General features: G+C 35.2%; 1 protein-coding gene and 1 pseudogene across 1 annotated transcript; one reads left to right on the forward strand and one right to left on the reverse strand.

Moving 5' to 3' along the window:
* The first annotated feature begins 1,625 nt into the window (after positions 1-1,625).
* Positions 1,626-2,588, forward strand: LOC114632357 (taste receptor type 2 member 129-like). Its single transcript, XM_028780895.1, has one exon. The coding sequence runs from the start codon at positions 1,626-1,628 to the stop codon at positions 2,586-2,588; it is 963 nt and encodes a 320-aa protein (XP_028636728.1).
* Positions 2,589-7,300: 4,712 nt separating this feature from the next.
* LOC114632428 lies at positions 7,301-8,235 on the reverse strand (annotated as a pseudogene).
* Between the last annotated feature and the right edge of the window lie 3,867 nt (positions 8,236-12,102).

Here is a 12,102-nt window from a genome sequence, read left to right on the forward strand (position 1 = left end):
TTAAATGGGTATCTAATCTCCAGAAGAGACTTTGGAGGTCATTTTAAAGTAAACATCCTTAGGACAGAAACGAAGGAAGCCTCACTCCTATAGCCATATTCCCAGAGAGCTCTTACAGTACAGGCCAATTTGTGAATGTAATAGTCATTACATAGTCCATTAAACACTACCATCTCTACCTACTTTACACAGCCACACCCTCTGGTGTTTGCATTTCTGTTTCTACTCTTACTTGAGCTCATCTTTCCCACGTGAAAGAAAAGGCAGAGTGTTTCTGTCCCTGAAGGTTGGTGCATTTTTTACCTTTTTGAAATTGACTCAAAAATTTCCCATTCTATTCTTTTTCCATTGTTTTTATGCCTTTAAGTAAATATTGTAAACCTATGAGAATTTTTAGTATATATTCAGTTTTTAGAAGATGATTGACTTAACAGGCTGAGGATAGAATTGAACATTTATAGTGAAATTTCACATGTTTCTCTTTGATCTCTAAAACTAACAATATGTATTTTCTTTTATTTTCAGCATTTATTCCTAAATTTACTTCTTGGTTCTTTCATTATCTCTAGGCATTGATCAATCATTGTGTTTTGGATCTCATTTAAAAGTTAACCAACCTGTTTTGTCTTTGTTTCTGTGAGTGATGGAAACTGAATATTTGTTGGAGGAAGGTGTGAGAAGTTAGGAATAATCATTTGTTAGTAACTTGGTATTAATGAAGAAATAAAAAGGGCAAGGGGAAAGTAGAGAATGATGCGAATTCTGGCTGAGTCCATGAATTCATCCCTGTTTAGCTCTGTATCACAAACATCAAAAACCTTAGTAATATTCTTCAAGGATGGTTAAGTAGTTCCAAGTTTGTGGAATTTTACTTTAATTCTGAGGAGTTATATAGTAAAACATTTAAAACACTGTCAGAACAGCAGAAACAGGACTATTCTTGGACACATACTAAAAGTTGAGATCATTTGTAAATGTTTGAATGAGAAACAAAATGACTGTAATTCAAGTAGATACATATTTTGTGGGTGTTTGTAAACATACCTCAAATATAAAATAATATACAAGTACAGCTATCTCCTCAGTGATAAGGTTACATAAATTGTAATGTCTGTGGCATTATCAGACAAATTCAAATGCCTGCTTTATAAACTGTTGCAAAACATTAGCTCTGTCTCACCTCTAGTACTCAGAAAGCTCCTTTCACAAGTCTAGGTTTTGATTGCCCTCTACTCATTAGAGTATATGAAGTTACTTGCTGATAACTACAATAGCCAGATTAAAATGTTATTATGACAGAGTCATGAAACAATACAAATAAAATGTATTTCTTTTCATCTTAGAATATGAAGATTTAGTATTACTTTTAAGATTCAATCAAAAATGTTCCACACTACTTGGTGTAAAGAGTGTATTCTGGATTGAGCTTTGTTGAACTGAATGGGAAAAGAAGTCGCTCTCACAGAAAAGAGATGTACTATGAGCCTAATATTGTCAAAGCTTGATATTCGCAATTTGTTACTACACAGAACATTTTTTGAATTGAGTATGTTATGAGGACTCAAGACTCAGAGTCTTTAAATTTTCTACAGTGACCCCATGAATCATAACTTGCCTTATAGACAATGGATGGAATCACACAGAGCATGTTTACATTCATTGTAGTTGTAGAAATAATAATAGGATGGATTGGAAATGGATTCATAGCTCTGGTGAACTGCACGCAATGGGTCAAGAGAAGAAAGATCTCTGCAGTGAATCAAATACTCACAGCCTTGGCTTTCTCCAGAATCTACCTTCTTACAACAGTGTTTACTTTTGTATCAATGTCTACACTGTACTCTCATGTCTTGGTAACTAGAAGAGTGACAACATTAATTAATTTCCATTTGATTTTCAGCAATCATTTTAGCATGTGGCTTGCTGCATGCCTTGGCCTTTTTTATTTTCTTAAAATAGCTAATTTTTCTAACTCTATTTTTGTTTACTTAAAGATGAGAATTAACCAGGTTGTTTCAGGGACTTTGCTCATGTCTTTGGCCCTCTTGTTTCTAAACACTCTGCTGATAAACTCATACATTGATACCCAGATGGATGACAACAGAGGATATCTGCTATATGATTTCACTTCAAATAACACTGCATCATTTTACAGGGTTATTTTATTCATAAACAACTGTATTTTCACATCCATACCCTTTACACTTTCGCAGTCAACTTTTCTCCTGCTCATCTTCTCCCTGTGGAGACATCACAAGAAGATGCAACAGCATGCACAAAGATGCAGAGATGCCCTTGCCAGTGCCCACATCAAAGTCTTGCAAACCATGATCACCTATGTCCTTCTCTGTGCCATTTTCTTTCTGGCTCTTTCCATGCAAGTTTGGAGTACTGAGTTGTTGAAGAACATTCTTTATATCAGGTTCTGTGAGATTGTTTTAGCTCTTTTTCCTTCAGGACACTCGTGTGTCTTGATCTGGGGAGACACAAACCTAAGAAGGACTTCTCTTTCTGTGGTATGGTGGCTGAAGCACAGGTACACGTCATGGGTCCCTAAAATATATTGCATATCATCTTGTATATTCTAAAAAAAAAAAAAAAAAAAAAACCTGTGTTCTCAAGAAATTCTCCAAGATTACCAATTTTCTTTAAAAATTTGTTTTACATTGCTTTATCAATTTTTTGTGTTATATCTGATAAATGTCATATGTAAATATTTCATATGAGAAGCACAATACACATGTATAATTTAAAACTATAAAGTTATAATATATAAGCTACAGTATATTTTAGATATCAGATTAACAAAAATGATTTCTTGCTTTAGGCTTAATTGAGAAAGAGTTTGGCAAATGCTGAGAATCATGAGCTATTTAATTATAATTATGATACCCAAAGTACTAGTTTCAGAATTTAACGTTCTTAAATACACTTATAATTTTAGGACTATATGATATATATTTACAAATATATGTTTAATGATTTTTCAGCTATGTGATATAAGTTTTTCTAACTTTTAAACATGTAAAATAAGTAGAGCTCATGATAATTTGATGAAATTCTAATTACACATTGATGTTACTTTTTATCATTGGATACCAGGGCTGAGATTGCACTGGCTGTCAAAAAATATAAATTTACAATATTTTTGAATGGGCAAACTCATAATCAGCACAAACTCTTTTAAAATTATTTATTTATTATGTATACAGTGGTCTCTCTCTCTCTCTCTCTCTCTCTCTCTCTCTCTGTGTGTGTGTGTGTGTATTTAAATGGCAAAGCACATAGGTGAAAGTTAGAAGATAACTTTAAGAATTTGGTTCTTGTCACCACATAGGTTCTAAAGATCAACTAAGTGTCATCAGACTTGGCAACAAGAAATGTTACTCACCGAGCCAACTTATCTTCCCTAACTCATCCAATTTTACATGATGTTATAATTTTGTAAAAAGTAGAAATTAAATAAATACGTAAAATACATTTTAAAATGTTCAAATGTTCTTAGATACGAAACAGAGAGGGAAACACAATTTGTGCCTGTATTTGGGGGTGTTAAATATGGTGTTCAGTATGATGTAATTGTACTTATTTTAGAATTAAAGAATTTTTTCACCCCCTCAGAGAAGAAGGGGAAGGGAGTTTGGAGGAAGGACTGTGGGAGGGGGCAACCTGGAATGGTGGAGTGAGCAGGATTTAAAGTGAATAAGTAAAAAATAAAATTAAATTTAAATTAAAAATTAAAAAAGAAAGGAGAAGAAATGAGGTACAGATCTAAACTTTGAATTCGCAACAGGAAAAAACTAAAATGGCCAAGAAGTACTTAAAGAAATGTTAAAAGTCCTTAGTCTTCAAGGAAATTAAAATCAAAACAACCATGAGATTTTTCTTTATTCTAATCAAAAACTCAAAAGATCAAAAACTCAAGGGAATGTACACACTGGTGAGGGAAAAAAGGAAACATTCATCTTTTGTTGGCCGTGCAAACTTATACAACCACTCTGGAAATCAATCTGTCAGTTTTTCAGGAAATTAGGAATAGTGCTACCTCAATACCACTCCTGGGCATATACCCAAAAAATGTTTCACGATCCCACAAAGTCACTTGCTGAACTGTATTTATACCAGCTTAATTCTTAATAAACAGAAACTGAAAGCAACCCAGATATCCCTCAACTGAAGAATGAACATAGACATTTTGCCTTATTTACACAATGAAATAGGATTCCACTTAGCTATTAAAAACAAAAAAAAATCATAAATTTTGCAAATTCATTGATGGAACTAGAAAATATCCTGAGTGAGGTAACTCAGACCCAAAAGGACATACGTTACAAAAGTCTAGCATGACTGTTCTCTGAGAGCTCCAGCCAGCAGATGACTGAAACAGATGCAGACCCACAGCCAAACAGCAGGGCAGCAGCTAATGGAGTGTTATGGAAGAGTTGGGGAAAGGATTGGGAGCCCTGAAGTGGATAGAAATTCCACAGAAAGACCACCAGAGTCAACTGATCTGGACCCTTGATAGCTCTATCAAAATAGAAAAGGAAGGTTGTCTGTTATAGTTGGATGAATGCAAATTTAGATTGCCAGTCCATTATGATGATTAGTGAGAGAGTCTTGGCTACCTATGCATACCAAATTTTAGCTCAGAAAAGATACTTGCTGCTTGAGAACAGAGTCCCCTTAATGATTTATTTCTGTCTTTTAAAAACTGTGTTATGTTCTATTAAAATAAAAACAATATCATTCACAAATGAGGTATTGTTAAACTTAGATTCTATGTTATGTTCATTGGTTAATAAAGGCTTGCCTTTATTTCCTGCCTTCTTTGATAAAACACGAGCATTTTCTTTCCATTCATTTTGTTTGAATGTTACTACTTCCTCAGATTATTGAGACTTGTATTGGAAAGCTTGGTTGAGTTGTTTACTGCTAAGGACTTGGTATATGTAAAACCTTGGCAGTGCCTTTTCCTTCTGTTTTGATTCACTAAAATGTTAAATGAGCTACATGCAAATGCTTGTTGAGAAAGGAAGAAGCCATTTAGTTCATGTGTGTCCACTTTATGAAATATGTCCCTGATTGTTTCAGAAAGCTGCTTTAAAACAAATAAAAATCAGAGGCTGGGAGACAGAATCTCAGTAGGACTCCTGGTATTTTCTTTTTAAACATTTGAGAGGGAGGGAAGGAAGAAGAAACAGAGGGAGGGGTGGGAAAATAGGGAGAGAGAGAGAGAGAGAGAGAGAGAGAGAGAGAGAGAGAGAGTGAGAGAGATGATTTAGGCTGTGGGGCCAATCAAGAAAGGCTGAGAATTCCACAGGGCCTTTTAGAAGAAGGTAACAGAGGATGAGCCCGCAGAGTCAGAGTCAGCAATATCTCCAGATTAACCTTTGAAAGGCAGTTCTTATGGGATCATGCTTTTAAAAATGGATTTTGTAGAACTCGATGAAATGATGGTGGAATGGAGTCATGTGAGACCTGAGGGAAGCAGAACAAGAAAAGGAATAGCAGCCACAGATATGGGAGTGCAGACAAAGATGCATGTTGTTGCCAACTAGGGCTGGCCCTCATGCCACCTGGAAGCTTGGTCCACTACTGGGCCTGTCTTGCCTAGGTGATACCTTATAGGCTCCCCAGAGGTATGGAACCTTTGATGCTGCTGCTGCTGCACCTCACCCTGCTAGGGGTAGGAAAATACAAGGATGCATTGCTGCCCACAGGCTACACACATGATGGGCATGCCCTGACACTAAGGGAACCTGACACTAAAGACAGGGTGGTATATAGCAGCCTAGAATTCTTGAAGGTGCTATCCCCAAATATCGTGCCCAACCACCCTATCACCCTGATTGAGCAACATCAGGGTATCTGAAATGAAAAACAGTGCGTTTTCTTTATTAAGCCTCCTCAAATTATCCTGGTTCTTGCTGTCAGAGATGTTTATATCCATGGTCCGTAATGCCACCTGAGTCCATTATGATGTTTTTGGTCCACGTTGTTGCCAGATATCATGTTGATCTCACTGGTCCAGACTGCTGCAAGCTTGTATAGGCAAGGAAATTTCTTTTGCAGTGGTAGTGTATTATTTACTTCAGATTCCTAATTGAGAATAAGAGACATCATAGGTTTCTGTGACAACCTCCTGACCACTTCGACCAACCCCAGAAAAATACAGAAATAGTCCTCACAGGAAGCTTTTGAAGGTTGCCCTTTAAATTTGTGGTGAAAATGCTAAAGTGTAGGTAGGTCTTCACAGTTGATATTCTGTGATGGTGGTGGTGAGGTGGTGGCTCAGTGTTCTTTAAGAGGCTGCCCACTGAGTGTTTGGCCACACTCCAATGAGTATGTGGATAAAAAAAAAATTGGACTCAGTGTTTTCTCTCTCTCTTTTGGGGAGGGGCTTTGTAGTGGTGGTAGGGTAGACCTTCCAGTTGCAGAATGCAGGGATCATCAGGTTGCATTGTATGAAATTCCCAAATAATTAATAAAAATATTACATTAGTGGTGTGGGGGGAGAGCCTCATGAAAGGACACAGTCTCTAACTAAACCTGGGTTTTTATATGAACATTAGAATATAATTATAACCAGCCCAGCTGCCTTATGGTACAAACCTCAGACTGTAACATCATCATTATGCAATGACCAAAACAGCAATGGGTCTAAGCTGTGTAGACTGAAAAGGTGACTCAGTAGAGAAGAACACTTGTCTAGGCAGAGGACTCAGGATAGTTCACAGTACCCACAGTGCCACTCACAACAATTTATAACTCTAATTACAGAGAATTTGATTCTCTCTAGTGACGTCCCTGGATACTAGACATACATATGGTGCAAAGACATACATGCAGACAAAATATTTATTCACATAAAGTAAATAAATACAAAAAGAGAGAGCTTTAAAATAATTTAAAATGTGAGTTGATTTTTTTCTCCCTGTAACTTTAGATTTTCTTAATCTCCTATCAACATTTTGCCCATCTTCTACTTATTGAGGCTTACAAGTAACTTTGATATCTAAGGAATCATAAACCTTCCCTGTGATTTTTAACTTCATAGCTTTTTTCTTGTAAACTTAACTATTCTCTTTAAAAATATTTGATATTATAAGTTTTTATTAGCAATGTTGTAAATAAATTATAAAATGATTGATTTGTGTGTTATAACCTGTTTGTGTGAGATGGTGATTTTCTCATGAAATGTAGTATGATCTAGTTCATATATGTTCATTAGTACTTAAAAGAACTCAGCAGAAGAACAATTCACCAGTGACCATCCAAGTCTCCCTGATAAGCTGTTCCCCTAGTGTAGATTGGAGGACCTAAGGAGGAAGAGGATTAGCTCTTGAAGCTGTCTTTGAAGATGTTGCAGGACACTCATTGCTCTCTGCAGAAGCTTGGTGTTTCCCAGGATGAGAATAAATAACTGAGTTAATGGAAGGATGTTTAATGTTTAGAAGACAAAACTAATGGGCCTGTTGAATGGAAACAAAAATGATAACCACTATGCTACCTTCATGCAAAAAATGTTAATTATAAAGAGAATGAGGAAAGAAATCAGCATTTTCAGGACCTTCTTATGGATCTAGGTTCTGGAATCTTCAGAGGTAGTAGAAATTGGGACAAGGTTTCCGGAGTGATTAAACAAGGAAAAAAAAAAGTAGCAGTGATGCTAGAGACACAAAAAATGGAACTAAACACATCATATCAAAGACAATTATCTTTTGAAAATCAATGGTCTTAGTTGTATCTGAAAATAAAGTCAGATTGATTTTAGGTATCACATAAATATCTACCCAAATAGGAAGTATTTCAATCAGTAGAAAATAAAAAAATCAATGAGAACAAGGAAAATACAAGAAAAACAACAAACACTCCTCTCAATCTCCACTTTAACCAGAGGAAAAGGGTATGGGAGAAGTGGGCGGTTTTGAATAAGTAGAAAATGCTGAGGCAGGTGGCAAGCCACGTTGACAGTTGATCTGTTATAATCCAGGTTATGTCAGAGCACTTTGCTAGACTGTAAGAATAATACAAATGAAGAGCTAGTTCTAGTATGGTTACATCAATAAATGCCACCAACAGAGAGCTGATTCTGGAAGCTGCCAGACAGAGCAGGATTAAGTTGATGAAGGTGATTTTCTGGTTCTTGACCCAGTCAGAGCAGTTTACCAGTCCAATGAACACATTCCCCTGCATTCCAGTTATAAATACTGCTATTACCAGTATCAGATACATTTAATCAATCCTGTAAACAGTTAAATAGAAAAAGCGTATCCACACTTCTAGCAATTTGCCTCATTGATCAGTTCTCAAACAAACTTCCACAGAAAATCACTGTTTTCCATATTTGTCTTTCTCCTTTCTGCTGTAATTTCAGCTTTGATTGAAATCTCCTTCAACTGAGTAGATATTCATATATACTGAACAAAATTCATAGTCCTAAGATTTTGTCTTTTTACAAGTTCAGTGCCACACTTAATCTATAAAGATCTCTTTATTAATACAGCTTTTGTTTTTATTTAAAGGTGTTTTTAAGGAAATGTTAAATTCTATTCAAGACAGTCTCTATGTGCCCATCATCATCTCCATGTCCTTAAATCTCCCATTGATGTAATGTCTGAAATGATGTCAAACATATTAAAATGCAAATGCGAATCAGATTTTTTTCACTGTAATATGTTCCTCTTCACCTGAAACACTACACTCTGTGGAAGGAAACAGCTATCTTTCTTACTGTTAAAAATAAGTGCTAAGAGAATTCTTAATAATTTAGCTATGGATTCTATAAACATACACTGTATTTGCTACGTGTATGACACTTTTTAAAAGTGACATTATTTTAAGAGATAACATTAAAGATCATGTAGAGTAACAACAGAAAAAAATGAGTGAACAATTTTCTTTTAAAAAATGCTGTGCATATACAGAAAATGAGTAAGTATGATGAGACATGAAAGAAGAGAAGTGATAATAGAGTTTTGGATAGACTTAGAATTTATGAGGAAATAACAAATTAGATTTTGGATGAATTAAACCAAATACAAAAAGATACCAAAATAAGGCTATTCTTCTGAGATCAAAACCTTATCTTTGATAATTTCTTGTAGTTTTTTTCTAGACATTTCTTGAGTATGTTTGAGTGGTCTTCACAATTAAATCAATTCCCAAGTTTTGAGGTCTAACATTTTATGTATTACATTTGTTATAGCTAGAGGTATGACAGTGACAATTTAGATTTAAAGAAGACTAAAAAATTGATTTAATTAGAATTTTTTAAAGGAAAGGGCAGACACACCTGTGTGCCTCTTTCTCTCTCTCTCTCTCTCTCTCTCTCTCTCTCTCTCTCTCTCTGTGTGTGTGTGTGTGTGTGTGTGTGTGTCTGTGTAGGTGATGGTATTAGAACAAAACAAAAAAAATAAAGAAATTTTGTAGTTTTAGTTTTTAAAGGGCAAATGATAGTTTGGGCCAGATTCACTTAGAAAGATAGAAAAAACTCATAATGATGACAAACTCTGAGATGACGAATCAATGAAGCTTTGTGACAAATGTGGTATTAGTGCAGGCCACATACAAACCAGATCAGAAAACAACAGATATCTAATTTAGATGAAGCAGTTTAGTTTACTAGAAGCCAAATGTTATGATTAAAGTGTAAGTGATGTTCCAATAAAGAAATTGAACATTATGAAACCTACTAATATATTAAAGGTGAAACTCCAGGAAAACAATGATTCATGAAAGAATCTAGAATGGAAAAGAAATGTTGATCAAGTCTACAATGTACGTTATAACAGTCTTAGTAATTAAAGAGTAGAAATAAATTCTTATTTATTGAAAAGTTATCTACAAAAGCTGAGAGCAAATATGATGCTTACCTTTCACTGAATTCATTGTTCTTGATTTTGAGGCAAAGTTTTTAATAAATTGTCATCCCATATATATTGTTTACAATTTTGCAATGTTTTACTCATTCTAGTAAGGCAAGGATCATAGCTCTGCACCCAATCCCAAAACACCCAGAGGAAGCTGGGCTCCCAAGAGCTGTAACACTTCCATGATCATAGGATTTCAAGATTCCAGAGACAACTTGACTCCCAGGAGCTCTTCCACCCAGCAGCTCAAGATCACAGGATCACAGAGACATCTGGACTCTGAGGAGTTTTGACACAACCAAATTAACAGAACAGACAGGCCCCAGTCAGATAGAGTGAGTAAAGGTAGCACTAGAAATAACCTGATGGCAAAAGGCAAGTGCAAGAATATAAGCAACAGAAACCAAGATTAGTAGGCATCATCAGAACCTAGTTCTCTCACCATAGCAAGTCATGAATACCCCATGACACCAGAAAAGCAATATTCAGATTTAAAATCATTTCTCAAGATGATGATAGAAGACTTTAAGAAGGACATAAATACATTCCTTAAAGAAATACAAGAGAACCCATATAAACAGGTAGAAGCACTTAATGGGGAAACACAAAAATTCCTTTAAGAATTACAAGAAAACACAAACAAACAAAAGAAGGAAGTGAACAAAACCATTTGGGACAAAAAAAATAGAAGTAGAAACAATACATAAATCATAAAGGGAGACTATCCAGGAGATAGAAAACCTAGGAAAGAGATCAGGAGACATAGATGCAAGCATCACCAACAGACTACAAGAGATAGAAGATAGAATCTCAGGTGTAGAAGATACAATAGAAAATGTTGACATAGCTGTTAAAGGAAACATAAAATGCAAAAGCTCCTAACCCAAAACATCCAGGAAATCTAGGACACAATGAGAAGACTAAACCTAAGGTAATAGTAATAGGAGAAAGCAAAGATTCCTAAATTAAAGGGCCAGTAAATATCTTCAACAAAATTATAAAAGAAAACTTTCACAATCTAAGGAAGGAGATGCCTATGAACATATGAGAAGCCTACAGAAGTCCAAATAGACAAGATCAGAAAAGAAATTCGCCGTGCCACACAATAGTCAAAATACTGAATGCCCAAAACAAAGAAAGAATATTAAAAGCAGTAAGGGAAAAAGGTCAAGTAACTCATAAAGGTAGATCTATCAGAATTACACAAAACTTCTCACCAGAGACTATAAAAGCCAGAAGATAATGGACAAATGTAATACAGAACCAAAGAGAAGACAAATGCCAGTACAGGCTATTATACCCAGCAAAACTCTCAATTATCACAGATGGAGAAGCCAAGATTTTCCATAACAAAACCAAACTTACACAATATCTTTCCACAAATTCAGCCCTACAAAGGATAATAGAGGGAAACCACCAACACAAAGAGGGAAATTATACCCTAGAAAAAGCAAGAAAATAATCTTCCTCTAACAAACCCAGAAAAAGATAGTCACACAAACGTAAATCCACCTCTAATAGCAAAAATAACAGGAACAATCACTTTTCTTTAATATCTCTTAACATCAATGGACTCAATTCCCTAATCAAAAAAATGGACTAAAAGATTAGATACATAAACAGGACCCAAAATTTTGCTGCATACAGGAAATGCATCCCAGTGACAAAGACAGATACTACCTCAGAATAAATGGGTAGAAAACAATTTTCCAAGCAAATGGTCCCAAGAAACTAGCTGGAGTAGCCATTCTAATATCTAATAAAATTGGCTTTAAACCAGAAGTTATCAACAAAGATAAAGATGGACACTTCATACTCATCAAAGGAAAATCAACCAAGAATAAATCTCAATTCTGAACATCTATGCTCCAAATGCAAGGGCACACACATTCATAGAAGAATCTTTACTAAAGCACAACGCACACATTGTACCTCACACAATATTAGTGGAAGACTTTAACACTCTACTCTCATCAATGGACAGTAAATAGAAATAGAAAACAAACAGAGACACAGTGAAACAAAGAGAAGTTATAAACCAAATCTATTTAGCAGATATTTATAGAACATTTCACCTCAAAACAAAAGAATGTGGCTTTTTCTCAGCACCTCATAGTACCTTCTCCAAAATTGACCATATGATTGGTCACAAAACAGGCTTCAAAAAAAAAAAAGAAAAAGAAAATTGAAATAATCCCATGCATCTTATCAGATCACCATGGACTAAGGC

This window comes from Grammomys surdaster, unplaced genomic scaffold (genome assembly GCF_004785775.1).
Source record: "Grammomys surdaster isolate TR1022 unplaced genomic scaffold, NIH_TR_1.0 373, whole genome shotgun sequence".
Lineage (NCBI taxonomy): Eukaryota > Metazoa > Chordata > Mammalia > Rodentia > Muridae > Grammomys > Grammomys surdaster.